Source organism: Terrapene carolina, unplaced genomic scaffold, assembly GCF_002925995.2.
Source record: "Terrapene carolina triunguis isolate 2854851 unplaced genomic scaffold, T_m_triunguis-2.0 Scaffold130, whole genome shotgun sequence".
In the NCBI taxonomy this organism is placed as follows: Eukaryota; Metazoa; Chordata; order Testudines; family Emydidae; genus Terrapene; species Terrapene triunguis.
The window spans coordinates 12,603,347-12,621,263 of record NW_020664481.1 but is presented as its reverse complement, the minus strand read 5'-3'; the positions used below and the strand labels follow the sequence as shown (position 1 = coordinate 12,621,263).

Genomic DNA, 17,917 nt, shown 5'->3' with positions numbered 1-17,917 from the left:
CGGGCAGCCCCCGTGCCTCCGGACCCTGCGCCGCCGGAGCCCGGGAGGGGAAGTGCCCGGCCGGCGGCTGGGGTCCAGAGGCAAGGGGGCTGCCTGAAGCCCATAGCGCTCGGGCAGCTCGGCTCTTAAACAGAGCCGAAGAGTCAGGGGAGGAGCAGAGCCGCCATTTTCCCGGACATGTTCGGCTTTTTGGCAATTCCCCCCGGACGGGGGGGTTGAGTGCCGAAAAGCCGGACATGTCCGGGAAAAAGAGGACGTATGGTAACCCTAATCAAGCACTCAATAAGAAGACTATAATGCATACAGTTGGCAATATTATTCAAGCATTCCTGCAGAGCAAAGACTGAACTTGAAGGGACCAAGGGGATTAATATGTATATTGGATAGGAGGGGAGAGTGGGCAGAACCTTTAACAATGTACTTCTGGTCCATTGATTTGATAAATTAGCAAAATACAAGTTTCATTATGTTCTTCAAAACCATATTTAGGATTCTATTTTTTATCCTTGCAATATACAGCAGGCTCTCTAATTGAAACCAGGGTATCTTTTTAAATATAACATTTCTCATAAGCCGTGGTAAAGTAAATGTGAATAAATAGAAGTGGTGGTTTTATATGCCATCTTTTGCATTTCTTTAACATTTTATTTTGAAAATGTTTCATTTTCAACAGATTTTACTACACTCTTGCTATAGTACTGTATTTGAAATAATGCCTTTTACACATACACAAATATGTTTATCTTGGAAACACAGCTGTTGCACATGTGCAACAACTTTCAGAAGTGTTTCAAATGCTTTTCATCCATAGAATTAGTGCATCTGTGATACGTTATGCAGCATACTTTGTACATAATCACATTGACATGATAGATTGAAGTTTATTGAGTCAACAGTTTTTAAAAGTCAGTAAATGCAGATTGACATGAGACACCCCTGAACAACTTGCTGGTAAAAAACAATGTGCGTTTAATAAATTTCCATAAATATATGTTAATGCTGTTCTCAGCTCCTAGTCACATTAATGACTTGTTTTTAAATTGTTGTTGAAATATTGTTAAGGCTTTTACTTTAACGAGGTTGTGCCAAATCAGAGTTAGGGATGAAATGTTTTTCTTAAACTGCCCCATTGTGTTGACGTTGGGTGACTTCTTGCCCTCCCCCCATTTTTTTTATATGTAGAGTTTTGTATTAAAACTATATAAAATATAGAAGAGCTATTTTAAGGAAGGATCAGGCTCAACTCTGAACTTCTTGGCTTGCCCATTCTTAAATCGTACCTTAATACTATTTTAACAAGAGGTTCTTTTTATGTACATGACAGCTGTAAACTAAGATTTTTTTTCTCTAGTTTATTCAGTTAGGGCCAGATTCTGCTATTCATACACGTTAAGTGATTCCTTGCTACACAAGTAAACCACTAATTTAATTAATTATGGAGAAAGATATTTCTTATTGTGAATAAGGGTGGCAGATTGGGTTGTTAACGTGCAAGCTAAACACAGAGTCCTTTATAGTGGCTCTTATAACAAAATGATTGTGATCATTACATTTATTTTCTAAAACATTTGTGCAGAACAGATAAATACGCTTAATGTTTTATAATGGTGTTTAAAGAGAAAGTTCAAAGCTAATTTTGTTATGACTGATGCACGTAACAAAATCCCTAGTTTTCAATCAGTCTAAACAAAGTGAAAAATGCTCTAATGATGAATTTTCTTGAGAAAAGGCATTTGCTAGTTTACCCTGTGACTTTAAACCATGACATTCATAAAAGTTATGCTGCAATGTATTTTTAAATAACTAAGTTGTATGCTGATTCTTTTTATACCATGGATAATTATGGAGGCAGAGGTTGAATTTCTTGACTTGCTAAATAAATAGGGAAACAGATGCTCAGTGCTTATGTTAAAGTTCTTTTCAAATAAACTGTGCTGCCAAGAAACCGTTCAATAATATGGCTCAGCTCCACACTCAACCTCGGGAAGGGAAATCGCTTTGGCCTTGGGTAAGTCACTTAACCTCTCTGTGGCTCAGTTTTTGCATTTCGAAAGAGGGGAATAATACTTTGCTACCTCACAGGTATAGGTCTGATTTGACATGAGTAATTGGACCTGGGTGAGGCCTTATTTGTTGGGAGACAGGATTAAGGAAGGAAATGGATCAGCAAGCTGGAAACAGAATGTCTGAACTAGCTAAGATAAGGGGGAACACCCAGGGAACCATTTACAACCGACAAGATAATAATGGATAAGGTAAGCCTGGAACATAAAATGAGGTAAAAAGTAAGTAGTGCACGGACAGTGCATGCTGTATAAGGATTGGTTCTTTCAAAGTGACGAAGCCAGTCCCAAAATGTAAGATGCAGTGCAAATGGGTAAATTTAAATAAAAGAGGAGGTTTGCTGAGTAACTGGATGTGTGCCCTATATCCACCCCGACACTTGAGTCTGATCAACTCCACGCAGCTTTGCCGTACTCCTGATAAGGGAAGCTAAGTGATGAGACTGGAGTTGAACTGAGTTCTTGGGGAACCTAGTGGAAGAGGTCTTGCGGGAACCCCAAAACAGTAGTGCCATGACTTGAATCCGCTCGTCTTGAGTATGTAATGTATACACCCATTAGTGTGGGGGTCATAAGCTAGCATTTAGGGAAATGGCTTTAAAAGGGTTTAAGAATTTAAATATGAAGAAATAAATACCATGCTGGAGAATGGGTTAAATTTAAGGGCGGCCCCTATGAACTCCCCCAGAGAAATTTTATGGGGAGACTCAGACTGAGTGAAAAAGGAACTCCAGAGAGTGGTATTAGATTATTTTAAAAAGTGCTTGGCAAAGCATGGCAGAAGTCCATTAAATACCATACATAAATAAATGGCAGAGCACAGCAAAGGTCTATTGAATACCTCTAAAATTTTCAAGAAGCAGGACCCATTGGCAGCCATAGAAAAAAATGGTATCTAGATGGAAGTCTCTAAATGTGCAATGTATAAATAATAGTCTGTATTAGGTCAAAATTCACTTCTAGGAAATATAGGAGTGTATTTGGGGTCGTGGGAATGAGGTTCCACTGCACACATTTTTTTTTCAGGAACACTGATGACTTGGATTTTTTTAAGTGGCCCCAAAAAATGGAAGTTTCTCTGTGAGTCCCCTTTCATCAGTGATATAGTGTGAATTGTTTTCCTCTTCTGCTGATGCTTATATGGATTTCTTGCTCAAGGGAGAGTGGGCTGGCCTGAGAACACCAACACCCAAATGTGGTTGTGCCCCACTCTCCTACCGGTCATTTCAGCGCAGGATTGATGTAAGGCCTGCCAGGAGAGGCTTAAGGAGAGAAGAACTGCTTTGTTCCCCAGAACCAGTAGAGGGGTTCTGGGAAGTGAAGACAAGTCCTTGCCCAACCCTATGCGGAATCCTTGTGCTATTGCCTCTGGTTTGTTGGTTGTTCATAGGGTCTGGCTGGGGCCACCACCTTCCTGATGCAGAACAGTGCTTCCTTTAATCCACAAATGGATTTGGAGGTGGTGTGCATGTTCGTATGCTGCTAGATATTTTCTGAACTCTACAGCTATGTATAGGTGTTGGAAAGAAGTGGGCTACCTGCATACCCTGTGGAATGGAAGAATGGGCCTGTTGCCCAGTTTCCAGTTGCTCCCCACCCCAAGTACAGTCTGTTCCTTCTTGCCCTGTCTATGCTCCCATTGTTTGCCAGTTCCATTCAGAGATCCCAGGAAAAGGGTCCCCCCAGCTCCAAACTCAACTAATAGCAGCTCTGCTACTGATAAATACCCTCCAGTGAAAAATATGCATGTAAGCTTCCACCGGAGCAGTGCATAAGTGATGTTGCCATGCTAGCGCATGAGCCAGGAAATGTAACAGGCCATCAACAAAACAGTGAAATTGACTATATACAAAGTGCTGACAAATACACAAAATAAACTGAGAAAATACACACATATATGTATATCACTTGACTTCTTTCAGTTTTAGAAATTTAGGTGTTACTTGCAACTCTATTAGGTTAAAAAAACAACTTAGTGAATGTTTTCAACCTACACTGTCCCTTTAAGACTACTGTACATAATGTAAACTTCTCCCTTGATTCAAAATAAGTTACTTACTAGGACATATAGTTAGACATCACTTTAATTTAACTTTAAAATCTTAATATTTTGTCTTTGTTCAATCTGTGCTTCTTATTTTCTATTTCAGCAACTTGAATGGTGCTTTCTTCAGGGCCATATGAAACAATTATTTCCCCCATTGAATGAATCATTTTAAGGAGTAGCTTGAATTTTCTGCTTCTCTTTGATAAGTCTCATATATAATCATATGGTAGTTTATTCAGGTATAGGGAAAAAAGTCACTTCTTTCCTTATTAAAAATTTGTCTTCTGATCTTTTTGTCCATATTCTTCAGAACTTTCTCAAAAGCAGTCTGTACTGAAGTAATCGTGAGTGTACTCTATTCAATAATTAAGGATTTCTTAATACCGATAGGAACTTTCTTACAGTTTGTAGTTCCCAGAGATGGTAGTTGGTGAACAACAGAACAGGAGCTGGGTTGATGATACCACCTTCCCTAAATATAATTTATATAAAGAAGTCTGCACTTTTAAAAGACATGTTGCTAATTTCTTCCCATTCTTTCTCCTCAATATTTTAGATGTTCAGTAGGCTCAAACATTCAACTTCATATTAAAATAGTTACTTTCCTGAAAATGCCAGTGGGCTTCTAGTGGGACTTCAGCTTGCTGCAGTACTTTAAGCCTATAGCGTCTCTCTAGGCAGTCCATAACAAGTGGATATGTTGTGGGCTCAAACTTGTTGGCAAATAAATTAGGTGATTCAATGATCCACTGTAAATCCCCCAGTCCATAGACACAAATATCTCGGATGTAATGACCTGCAAAGACAAAATGTAAATATATTAACAATTCCAAGCTGACTGAAATGCAGAAGGTTCACAAAGTGGGGAATAATGAATTAGATGTTTTTAAAAATACTTTAAGGTGCTACTAACATTAATGACAAATAGATGTATCTGCTTATTGAAGTAAATCTAAAGAATATTACTGTTTTGTTACTTATAAAAACAAGGGGCTACATACTGATTATTGATTTTAGACAAAGGGGTGTACATTGTACCCAGACTTGCTGCTTCAGTGACACATTGCAGTGCTTCATGTTGCTCACTTGACCTGTTGGTGGTCTGATCCCATGCTCTCCTCTGGGGTACAACAATTCATTCATCTTGTTTTGTCCTGTCCCCAAATTTCCTCTGTGCTTAGTTTATGGCAGTTACAGGTTTAAATGAAAGTAGGTGATTGAATACTCAACCAGGGTCAAACTGCTCTTTAGACATCAGTATATTTCCGCATTTTTGCCTGTATTGCTGGACTACACATAGGCCAACCCTGAGTTACCTTGTGGACACATGCACACTCACTTGTTGAACGTGCATATTTGTCAAATGGATGTCAAGTAAATCTGTTCTCTTCTGTTTAAGGCGAACTACTAAGGTTCGTGCACTGGATACATGTTCATTTAATAGGTGGGAATTATGTGAGTGTGCAATGGCTTGTAAAAACACTAGTTTAAGCTTTAATGCTACTGAAATGTTAAATGTGTGGAACTCGGTCATTAACTCACTTAATTATAGAACTATCTTCTTAGTTGGGGGTTAAAAGAACAGTTTAGTAAATAGGTACTGTAACAGTCTGCAGTATTCGAAGATATCAAAAGATATTTGGACTGGGTATAAGAGTAATTTAGTATGGTTGCTTTTATTTGATACTTTAAAAAAATAAAATATCCATGACTGAGACATTTCATGGATAATTATGAAACATAAGAATTATTCTGCAATGGATGTTAGAGCAAGTGCATCAATTTATCTGATAGTGGTATTTCATAAATACAGTGTTTTGAAAGGGCCTAGTTCTGTTTTCAGTTATCACATTACCTTTGCAGCCATTATGTGCAACTCCTTCTTGATCTTTCCATTTAATAGCTCGTATATTTCCTTCCCACTGTGCATTTGGTGTAGCAGCTGGAGCATCTAAAAAAAATCAAACCAAAGCTAAAGACAGTGTAACACAAATAATGTTGATTGTCTTTGAAGCTATCTTTTAAAAGTATTGCCTTATTGTTTCTTCATTTTACAGATATTAAAAATGACAGATAATAGAAATATCAAATAGGTTTGCCCAATTTATTGCTCCATTAGAACAAGTAGTCTATACAGGGGGTTAGGGGACATGCTTAAAAGCTGCATTTTTCTAGCCCAGTAACTAGTGGTCTGCACTGCCATTTGTGATACTTGGAATACTTAAAGATTCCATCTTTTATTTCCCAAACCATCAGGGGATGTGGACACTGCAGTACATCCACTGAGGATGGAGGAAATAACCTCTGCAGCTGATATACAATGGCATCACTGGGTTCCAAAGGGAACCTCATCACTCTCCTGGGCTGAAATGTCATAATAATGTGGGACAAGGAGGCAATTCATGGTATAAATAACATGCATCTTACCACTTAAACGATTCAGTGTGACCCAGTAGTGCTCATCTGGACTGTATGTGTCCTTTGACCATTCAAGCAAATCTTTTGCACGTACATCGGTCAGTGTAAACTCCACAAACTTTCTAGTGAGTACATAGTAAGCAGTACCAAAATATATAGTTAAGTTATGTGGAGGATCATCTTTCATATTCTTGGTTGGATACACGTAGGATGTTCCTGAATGTACATATTCTTTGTAACTAAGATGCGTCCTATGTTTCATATGAGGAGGTTGGACCACCCCAGGAGTAATATTTTTATCATTCCATTTACTTTTGATGTACTGTATAATTTCTTTGTTTGTTTTGATGGGATAATCCTGGCCACACAGATTAATAACATAATTCCATTGAGTTTTGGCATTAACTAAGTCCTTCATACAATTAATATCAGCTTGTAATCTTGAAAATCCTGCATAAACAACATTTTCTCTTTTTGATGAAATAAAAATGTTTTCAAAGCAGTTAACTAGGTTTTGCACTGCAGTTTTGTAATCCTGTGGTGACTTTTCATCTATGTGTATGCAATAAACATTCTGAGGCAGATAAATGGCTCTGAGTAGCTTCACAAACATTTCTAACTCCTTGTGAATTGTGATGATGTATGCCAAGGAGAAGTTTCCTTCTTCTTCAGATAGTGGTCTTGTTATAAAATGCAGACTCTTCAAGACTGTAGAGCAATTGCATGGAGTCCGTATGCAGTCAGGCATTTCAGGTTGGTGAATAATCTGACACACACTTCCAATTTGAGGTGCAGCACTTTTCCCCTCAAAAAGCGCTGAACAAAGTTCATCTGGATAAACACCACATTCTGCTGTATCTGGGAAGGATTTTTGTTCACTTGGTACCTTAGAAAATGTGTTTCTTACATAGATAAAAGTGAAGATGAAAATACAGAGGCCAATGCACACTAAAAATCCTGATTTTGTTGCATCAAGTTGGTTCATTTTTTGCTCTCTAGAAACTTTCTTCTGACCATAGTTCAATTAAACATAGTTCAAATTACCTAAAAGGGGGAGAAAATAGTGTTTTAATTTCTTTAACCTGATGAAGCAATTATGCATTTATAGATGCAGAAATTGTATTCTTAGTATTGCATAGAAGTGCTAAATTTCACAAGCACCAATATGGGAAGGCAGTTAGGAATAAGTGTCACATTCTAAAATAAACTTTAACTTTGTTCCCCCACCCTGTGTTCACCCTTATTGACAATAAGGAGCTGAACATATCCGCTGTTGCATTCTCTGCAGATTCCAATTATTACTTACATTAGCTGTATTTTTTGTTTTTTCTCCTGTGTCAGCCCAAGAGTTATTAAATATTTTAATCTCTTTTGACAGCTGTTATTAAATGGATGCTCCTCCCACAGGAGTAGATAGGACATACCAGATACGTTTTGACAATACTAAAGCTTCATATCTCTCTCTCGGATAGGTTTAGCTGTAGAAAAACTACTAAAATAAGAGCCAAAGATCACAATGTGATCCACAAAGGTATCTCTATACTTTTGTTACCATCGTTATAATAAAAAGTGAGCCATGGTTCATTTGTTTTTTGTCTGTAACGTCTTTAAATTAGTGCTTTTGAATACAAAACCTGAAAACACAATGCATTTTCTTGTTTTTAGCTTACTTAAACCTATCCTAAAGACAATAGCTGTAATTTACTTTCTAACATGTATAGATCAGTCGATTCAGTTCTGTTACAGCAAAATTGTTTAGAATTTCATGTTTTATATGTGAAAATATATATTTTTACAGATATCTCAGATCATAAGCATGACATTACAGCAGTCCAGTCTCCCAAGTCATTAGTCCTTATCCGTGAAGTATTTGGCATAGGATATATACCTTCCTAGAAAAGAAAAGACATTCAATGAAATTGATAGAAGTCCTAAAATAATATTTATCAGACTAACAGTTTTACTTGTAATTGTAAAGACAATTCATGCTTTCTACTGCTTCATGTAATACTTTTTTTAACCTTTATTTAAGTTAACTGCTTGTAGCAAAATATTGATATTTCACACATAAATGTAGCATATTTTGCATCTGTCAACATCACTTGATATCAGAATTTTTCATTAGAGTCTCATGAGCAAAGAAAATCAATGCAGTTTATTAATTTAGATCTTTCCATAGCTATTTCTTACAATCTTAAGATTTCATGCTTTTCTTAAAACAAAAGTTTCTCGTTTTTCAAATAGAAGATCAAATAAAGTAATTTTGTTTTCAAGCTTCTAAAGCATTACGAACAGAGGATAACACAACTCAACACAAATCGAAGTTGAAAATTGGAGATCTTCTATAACATATAATCTTTAAATCTTATTAGACTTTTGACAAATAATGTATTTATCATATTGTCCTTACTAGAGAGCACAGGATTTCAAGCTGGAAGAATGTCTTATTTTTCCCCTTCAGCACATTAATCCATTTTCTGGAACACTAGATGGAAGATTCATCCATTTTGCTTCTATGCCCTAACTGTGCGTCAGTCAGCAGTACTCTTCAGTATGCACTGAACACGCAGGCCTAAGAACAACATTATGAAATCAGGTCCCAGAAGAATATTTTCTTAGTGGCTCATAAGGGATATGTTTACTTTGTAAACATGTATCTGCAAGCATGATTTTAAGTGAGTCTGTTGCATCTCTTGAAGCTGAACAATTCAGCACTCACATCAGCATCAACCTTTTCATGTTGTGGAGAAAGCAAGAGGAGAAGAATGTCTTTGAAAGATAGACACAAGCGTTTTCACAGCAGAAATGAAATGTGACAGGCACTGGGAGTGTAGCCTGCTGCCAACTGACTAACAGATCCAAGAATAGGTTAGTATAATGGACATTATGTACCCAGTAGCAGGGTTTACGGGGCTGAGGGTTTGCTACAGTAGGGTGGCACTGGCTTTGTCTTAGCGCCAGAATAACTGTTTTATAATGAGTGAATGATTAAAAAGAGAACAGAGAAGTCACTCTGAATTAGTGAATGGTGGGATCTCTAGGGCATGTGTCACATGGGACATTCACTGTGCTGGACATCAGCATAAGTGTTGCATTGAAGGACAGGAAATGCAAAGTTATTAAAAGGTATTGAAAATCCACTAGCATATAAATTTTTATAGGGCTGCTATCTATATGCTTTAGAACCAGATTAGGAAATGCAACATCTCTGCAGGAGGAGGAATTTTTTTCTTGAAATATTATTTAATGGATAGATTTAAAAACTGAGAAATCAAACTATAGTCTGTTTATTACTTATATTTAAACAGTCTTTAAAACAGTCAAACCCATAAATAGCATCCTCTAGGGGTTTTGCATGAGATTATTAGGATTTGTCTTGGGTTTTTCTATAGTGCTTAGCATTGTAGTAGCTAAGCATTATAAAGAGTTTTGGTTTTTGTATAGTATCATAGATATATACAGCACTTCACAAACATGTAAGAAGAGAAGATTCCTTCCCCAATATATATTTCTTAGACATTTTAGGAATATGCATAATATTTTAACTCCAAATGTAAAAAATAAACATAAATGGTGAAAAATCCACTTTAACATTTTTTTCATGGAATCTGTTTTATTTATTGTAGCACTAACTGGCCTCAGTCAGGATTGGGACCCCAGTGTGCTAGGTGCAGTACAGAGAAAAAAAAGCCCTGGTCCGCAGAGTTTACAGTCTAAGAAAGATAAAATGCATGGAAGGATTGAGAGTAGGAAGGAGACAAGAGAACAGTAACAAGAATATACATAAGTTTTACATAGGATATATAAATATCAGAAGTCTCTGCTAACAATCTACCTAGATGTCTTTAACTTGTATGTCCCCTTAGTGAAGGTGACTGTATTTAGTTTAAAATAATAGTGATGTCAGTGGTTTATTTTCACTATTAATCTCATTTTTCTTGTGCCAGTTGTTACTTAATTTTTTTGTGATGGTACTGCAAACTTTCTGTAATATGCTAACATTTAAAGGCAAGTAAAGCATTAAGGTCAGGTTGAAATTGCCTCCTTTCTGCACAAGGCTTGAATAGGCAAGCTTTGTGTGGAAATACAGAATTCCATAAAACCCATCATGAGGCCATGGGGCTAAAACACAAGCCCTCCACAGTCACTGTACCAGCCTGAAAGCTTGAAAAACAGCTGTTGCTTTTTCTATGCCTCTCAATGGGAAGTTTGGGCCACTGGATATATGAATATCCTGTAACCCCTATCTGACCTTACAGGCAATATATTGAGCCAATATGGAGAGCCTCCTGCAAAACCAATCTGCCCATACCTCCATCTGCCCTCGAAGGGGCAGTGTGTATGGAGGACCTTTGCTCAAGCCCTCTGTACGTGGGTGAACTTGAATTTGCATATACTAAAACAAAAATATCTACAAGTATTCATCATAAGCAAAGAGTTATCATGGTTATAGACCTGATACTCAGGGTACCTTGTTACATTATGGCCAGTACTTTCAAACTTAGTTACATATGTGTCTTGATTCAGAGGTGCTGAAGTCAATGATTATTTTGGGTGCTTGGCACCTCTGTTCGGTATAAATTTTAGGTGCTGAATTGAGGCACTCAATTGAAAATTTCGGTTAACATGTTAAAATTCCAAGGTTTGTATGTGGTGACTTTTCTGGATAGTATGGGAGGTGGGGGGTGGGGGAAGAAACTATTGGGGTAAGGTAAAATTCAAACATCTTAATTTGAGAAAGTTAGCTAAAAAGCAAAGTGAATTTATCACAAAACATTACTTGTAGAAATACGTCCACATACTAGTCAGTTCAGTTAATCAAGACCCCATTATGTAGCTTCTGATATATTTAATTGCTTATTTACAAAACTAAATTCAGATCAGTTAAAACAATTTTGCTTGTTAGCATCTCTCCCTGCCCTCATATTCTGGCCCAATCACTGAATCCCTAAATCAGCTACTGCATATGCACTTGTGGTATTTCTTTAAAGTTAAAGTTTAGTTAAACTTCAGTTCACACATCTTCATAATTTAGTGAATCAAATGCCTTTAGAAGAGAATATATATTATAAAGAAAGTAAGGGGTTAAAAAGCACTTATGCTTCATTTCAAAGTTTGTTTTTTTTCTATGTACTCAGGTTGTTTGTTATCTGATTAAAGAGAGAGTTATACAACAGATGGTGGTAGAATTATATAGGGAAGTGAGCAATAAAATTCTAAAAAAAGTTACAAAGTCCAAGCCTACATTCTGAAAGAAAGTAATAGTAGTGAATGTCGCTTTATTGTATCCTTACTTCTTACAACTGTTTTTTAAATAAATTGTTATGGGCCTTATCCTACACTCCGTGAGGTAAATGAAAATTTTGCTAGATTGGACTCCAAATAAATACTTTCTTTGAAATTAAAATCCTTTTGACACTAAAAGATGAATATTGGATCAGTACTGACTAGAACCTCAAACAGGTTTATGAAGGCTAATAGTTTAGCTGTTTTCTTCGTTTACTGCACAAAATTTTTGAGCACTGCTATTTAATGCAAATGCTACTACAAAAGCTGTAAAACACTGGGTTATGCAGTTGTAAGAAAATGAGTTGTTTGCTAGAAACCTTAAATTGCAGTTACAAGATCTTGAATTTTATAAAGATTTTAAAGCTTTGATTTTTACATATAATGACCTTCTTCATAAACATACATAACAGGAACTGTATTTCGCAGACAAAAGCAATATATTGAAAAACACTTTTAAAACTAAATGCAATGTTTTGGTCAATATTAAAGCATTCTTTATAGTTCTCTTAAGGGATGTTGCAATAAATAAATCTTAAAACCCAGCTTATGGAAACTCACCTTGTACAAGAGAAGCCAGACATTTGCAGCAGAATTTAATAAAGAAATCCCATGTGTAATCCATTGTCCTTCGGGGAAAATTCAGGCTAAGTCCTTCATTTTGTTCCTTATGTGGAAACGTCATGTGAAATCAGTTAAATATTAACATGAAATGTTTTCATTTACTGGTTAGTTCACTTAACTGCATAATATATTTGTTCTGCAGTAGCCCCTTTAATATTCAGAAGCAGCAATGTCCTCTAATGTAATAATGAAAGAAAGCTTCAGCTTCTCCGGATTTGTTTTGTCATTGCTCTGACGCAGCCTTTTAAGGAAGTAAAAACCAGTCTGAGATCTGTAGAAACTACATTGTAGCTGATTATAAATAGTATTCTATGGCTTTAACCTCTGGGTTGCTATCACAGCACTGTGAACGATGTGGAAAAAACCTTATGCTTTTCTTAACTCTTTATCTGCTGAAACTTTCCAATTTAAGCAGACAACTGAGTATAATGGAGGGGTGTGTTCGGATTTCCATAGCAGCTTGAAGTTTAAAAACAAAACAAAAATCCTAGAGGAGACACTTGCATTTCTTTGCGTTCTCCTAATCTAAATATTTCCCTTCTGCTTTTGTAAAATTTAACACTTGTTAAATAAGTAAAAAGATAATAGATAAGCCCGGTAGGGGCTGAGGAGCTTTTGGGTATGAGAACTGCCGAGAGAGAGAGAGAAATACTTTTGTGTTTTGTGTATTTGCAGTCTAAAAATAGTATGTGTGAGAAGGTCTACAGCTGCACTTTTGTCACTTTGATTGAACAAAAAGTCTGTTGGTCAGAAATAAGTACAGAGATGGCCTAGAAATATCTTAAGGAGCTGCTGCAGGCACTCCAAAAATGAAAGGCGCTGACTTCAAAGGAAACTCTGTATACAGAGTTGCAGCATAGGGTCCTTAATAACCAATAGCACTATTGTTTTAGATGCTGTAATGTATTAATTATCACAACTCTGCAGTGCATATTGTATGTGCTGGATGACCTTTTCTTTCGTAACTAAAGTAAGGTTGATATTTTATCTATAATTCATGTGCATAGGGCTTCAGAAAAGGATCCTATGGAAATGAACTGCAGAATTCAGATAGTATCTAAATCATGTTTCTGTCATTTGTTTTTACTGTTTCTCTTGTTCCCTCCCCCCAGAATTTAATCATTTTGCCACCCAGTTAATTTTGCTGAACAACCTTCTTGATGAACAGTTTGGAAGAATTATATGTTAAGACTTTTGTGGTGTATTTAATCCTGTACATGATATAAATGACAGATGTCAGCCTCCTTGAGAGACACTCTGGCAGTCAGTCTTGCCAAGGCTCTTGGTTTTTGAAGTACTGTTTTGTATTGACCTAGAATTGAAGGTTGTGCGCCCTGTGCAGAGCTGGAGGGCTCCTTTGCAAGATTGACACACGTTTTTCTCACAATACAGATGACATTCAGGCAGGCTGGCTCAGCACAGTATTCTTGGAGGGAGTGTTCCAGTGGTTGTCACTGTTGGGTGATCTGTTTAGTCCTAGGATTGACAAGTAAAGAAGACCACTCCAAAGAAAATGTTTCTCCCTAGAAGTTGGTTCAGCAGGAAGAAGTTAATCTTATCCAAATATATTTTCAGATTTCAGCAAAGAGGTTGTACTTTGAACTCATTTGGAGGCCACGTCAGCCATCTGAGGGCCTGCACGGAAAAGGGAGTATCTTCTCCTGCGTGACTTAAGGTTACCGCAGAACTTGCAACATTCATCAGGCACTTATCAGCTAGCAGCCTACTAGCCAAAGGGGCCAATAAAAAATGTGAGGAAATGGGGACCCGCCAGGCAGATCCAAGAGCAATATCCTAGTGAGAGAAACAGCCTACTTCTTCCCAGCTGCTATGAAGAGGAAGATGCTGGGATTCTTACAACGGTGTTGTCCACAGACTATTCTTGAGGATCTCTTTTCCATCAGCCTCTGGATGACAAATTTGAAGCCTCTGCTCTTCCCCGAATTGCTGTTTTCTTGCTCCTCTCCCTTGTCTTCCCCTCCCCCCCAATACATCATGGGGTTCTGTGGGCAAGGATTGACTACTCTGCCACGCCTCCTGACTCCTGCAAAAGTTGGGGGAAGGAATTAAGTGTGTCAGCTGCTCCTCCCCAGCTTTTTTTTTTCTCCCCTTGTGTATCTCCACTGCTTGCCTCTATTACAGATCATACTTTTAACAAGCCTATTTGGGTATGTCTAAATAGCATTTGGGAGCAAATCGGGAGTGAGCCTCCTAGACATAAGAACGGCCGTACCGGGTCAGACCAAAGGTCCATCTAGCCCAGTATCCTGTCTACCGACAGTGGCCAATGCCAGGTGCCCCAGAGGGAGTGGACCAACAGGCAATGATCAAGTGATCTCTCTCCTGCCATCCATCTCCATCCTCTGACAAACAGAGGCTAGGGACACCATTCCTTACCCATCCTGGCTAATAGCCATTAATGGACATAACCACCAAGAATTTATCCAGTTCTCTTTTAAATGCTGTTATAGTCCTAGCCTTCACAACCTCCTCAGGTAAGGAGTTCCACAAGTTGACTGTGCGCTGCGTGAAGAAGAACTTCCTTGTATTTGTTTTAAACCTGCTGCCTATTAATTTCATTTGGTGACCCCTAGTTCTTGTATTATGGGAATAAGTAAATAACTTTTCCTTATCCACTTTCTCCACATCACTCATGATTTTATATACCTCTATCATATCCCCCCTTAGTCTCCTCTTTTCCAAGCTGAAGAGTCCTAGCCTCTTTAATCTCTCCTCATATGGGACCCATTCCAAACCCTTAATCATTTTAGTTGCCCTTTTCTGAATCTTTTCTAGTGCCAGTATATCTTTTTTTAGATGAGGAGACCACATCTGTACGCAGTATTCGAAATGTGGGCGTACCATCGATTTATATAAGGGCAATAATATATTCTCAGTCTTATTCTCTATCCCCTTTTTACATGGATATACATATTGGAGCTTTAAAAATAGCTGTGTAGACAGTGCTTTGAACTTGCAGCTCAGGCTGGAGCTCAGGCCCGGAAACCCACCCACTTCCTTAGGCTTCAGAGCCCAAGCTTCAGCACCAGCCACAACTTCAGAATGCTGTGTATAAACTATTTTTAGAGCACTAGCAAGAGCCTTGCTAGGCCAAGTTTGTCAACCCAGGCTGGGAGGCTTGGGCCAAAAGACTGTGTAGACAAAGGCTTTAGGATTATGAAGAGCAACTGTGAAACCGACGAGAGTCTTGTTGATTTCACTTTGTGGCTGTTTAGGAAAACTGAACAGAAACAAGGGACCAAAGCGGTCCTCTGCAGACAGCAGTGCATTAGTTCACAGTTAGAGGGTTGTTTGCAACTATTAAGAACTAGAAACTCTGGAGGAAAGTTTAAATTCTACAAATTAATAGCTTAAAGTGTCTTTTCTCCTCTTTCCTCGTTACCCTTTTTCTTTCACCTCCATCCTGCCCCTACTTCCCCACACACTGAGGAAAATGAATTTTTCAATACTTGAATTACTGTTTCTAATGAATAGTCTTTTGAAGTGGCATCTTTACATACTGGCCTCCCAAAAGTATTTTTAGCTAGTAGTCATTCATCTTCTGAAGCACCATGTTAATGCATGAGCTTGTGATTGGCTGGCACATGAAGTACGGGTTGGCCTCAGGTCTAATAAAACACTAGTCAATCCTTCCTTCTAAATTCTTGCCCTGTTTAGAGCAGGGGTGGGCAAACTATGGGCCACAGGTCGCGTCCAGCCTGTCAGACCTTTTAATCCAGCCCTCGAACTCCTGCTGGGGAGCAGGATCGGGGGCTTACCCCGCTCCGCGCGTGCCATGGCTCCATGCAGCTCCCGGAAGCAGCGGCATGTCCCTCCTCCAGCTCCTACACATAGGGGTAGCCAGGGGACTACGCGGGGAGTTGCGGGGGCGGCACCTGCGGATGGGGCAACGCGCAGAGCCATCTGGCCACGCCTCCACATAGGAGCCTGAGGCGGGGACATGCCACTGCTTCCGGGAGTGGTTGAGTTAAGTGCTGCCCGGAACCTGCACCCCTGAGTCGCGCCCCCCCCGACCTCCTGCCCCAGTGCTGATCCCCTTCCTGCCCTCCGAACCCCTTGATCCCAGCCCAGAGCACCTTCATGCATCCCAAACCCCTCATCCGCAGCCCCACCCCAGAGCCCGCACCTTCAGCTGGAGCCCTCACCCCCTCCCGCATCCCAACCCCCTACCCCAGCCCGGAGCCTACTCCTGCACCCTGAACTCATTTCTGGCCCCAGCCCAGTGCCCACACCCCCAGCTGGAGCCCTCCCGCACCCCAACCCCCAATTGCGTGAGCATTCATGGCCTGCCATACAATTTACATACCGAGATGTGGCTCTCAGGCCAAAAAGTTTGCCCAGTTCTGGTTTAGAGGGTGGCTGGTGTGTGTGTGGGGGGAACAGGGGACAGTAGAGGTATGGAGATATGTATTCCATGGCCTGCTGTAGATTCCTCGGAAGAGAATTCTAGCCCTTTTTATGTTTTCAACAATCAAATGTACATACATTTGGGGAGGGGGGGGAAATAAACAACCTAATTTGGCTTTTATGTCTTTAGGCTTAGAGTTCCACATTTGTTTTAAGAGACACTGAATGAACAATAACACAGAGATGCCAAGCTTTAAATGCATAAAGCTAAATTTGTTAATAGGTATAAAAGGTACATTTGTATCTGTTATTACCATAGCTCCTAGGAGCCCCAGTCTTAGACCAGGACCCCGCTGTGCTAGCCACTGTACAAACACAGAACAAGAAGATGATTCTTACCTCAAAAAGCTTATAGTCTAAGTAGTTGAGGTACAAACCCTGATTTTGGTATGTGGCAGGAAGAGAAGATTTTAGTATAATGAAAACTTTAAAAAAAATATTGGTACTAAAAAAGGCTTTATTTTTCTTATGTAATTTTTTTCATATCAATGCAATCAGTTTCATTTTAATTTAAAAAGATTTTCATTTCTTCTAAAAGCTACTCTTTTTATACTCTAAGTTCTGGCTACCTTGTGACATCAGAGTTTGTGTGTAGCTAGTTGTATCTTCTATACCTATTGAACAATTAATTGAAGTGTATAGGTATTAGACCTTCAGAATCTGAAATTACCTTTTTGATAGTAAAGTGTGTGTGTATCTACGTATCTGTAAAGTCAGATTCTGAAGGCTTTTGGATGCCTATTGCTCCCACAGTTCAAATAGTTGTTTAATGTAACCATCTTAGATCAGGTAACTTCACAAATATATAATTTGACTAAAGCAATTTAGACACATTTTATAATTAGAGAGAGCACTTACACAAAAGGAACTAGAACTTGCTCATTCGCACGCCTATTTTCTGCTTGTATTCATTGTCCTACCTTTCAGCAGTTACAGCTTGAATCACAGAATTGATTGGCTGCTTTTTTATCCATGGGAATTTCCTTTAATTTTTCTCTGATTTCTGAGTGTCTTCTCTGCAAGATGTTTTAACGATAAAAGAGAGGCAAAA

At 38.6% G+C, this 17,917-nt stretch overlaps 2 protein-coding genes across 7 annotated transcripts in view; one reads left to right on the top strand and one right to left on the bottom strand.

The window, feature by feature from the left end:
- RTF2 (replication termination factor 2) overlaps positions 1–17,917 on the top strand; it is a 56,558-nt gene that overhangs the window by 17,421 nt on the left and 21,220 nt on the right. The window lies entirely within an intron of this gene.
- LOC112109025 (beta-1,3-galactosyl-O-glycosyl-glycoprotein beta-1,6-N-acetylglucosaminyltransferase 7) lies at positions 625–12,904 on the bottom strand. Of its 5 annotated transcripts, none has more exons than XM_024203383.1 (6): positions 12,376–12,904; positions 8,939–9,100; positions 8,355–8,420; positions 6,538–7,572; positions 5,966–6,061; positions 625–4,906 (listed from the first exon to the last, which is right to left on the bottom strand). In XM_024203383.1, exons 4-6 carry the CDS (start codon positions 7,511–7,513, stop codon positions 4,680–4,682), a joined length of 1,299 nt encoding a protein of 432 aa, XP_024059151.1. In that variant the 5' UTR covers positions 7,514–7,572; positions 8,355–8,420; positions 8,939–9,100; positions 12,376–12,904; the 3' UTR covers positions 625–4,679. The 5 variants fall into 5 exon arrangements, with proteins under 5 accessions (XP_024059151.1, XP_024059152.1, XP_024059153.1 ...); XM_024203384.1 differs by having other exon boundaries at positions 8,417–8,420; XM_024203385.1 differs by lacking the exon at positions 8,939–9,100 and having other exon boundaries at positions 8,417–8,420.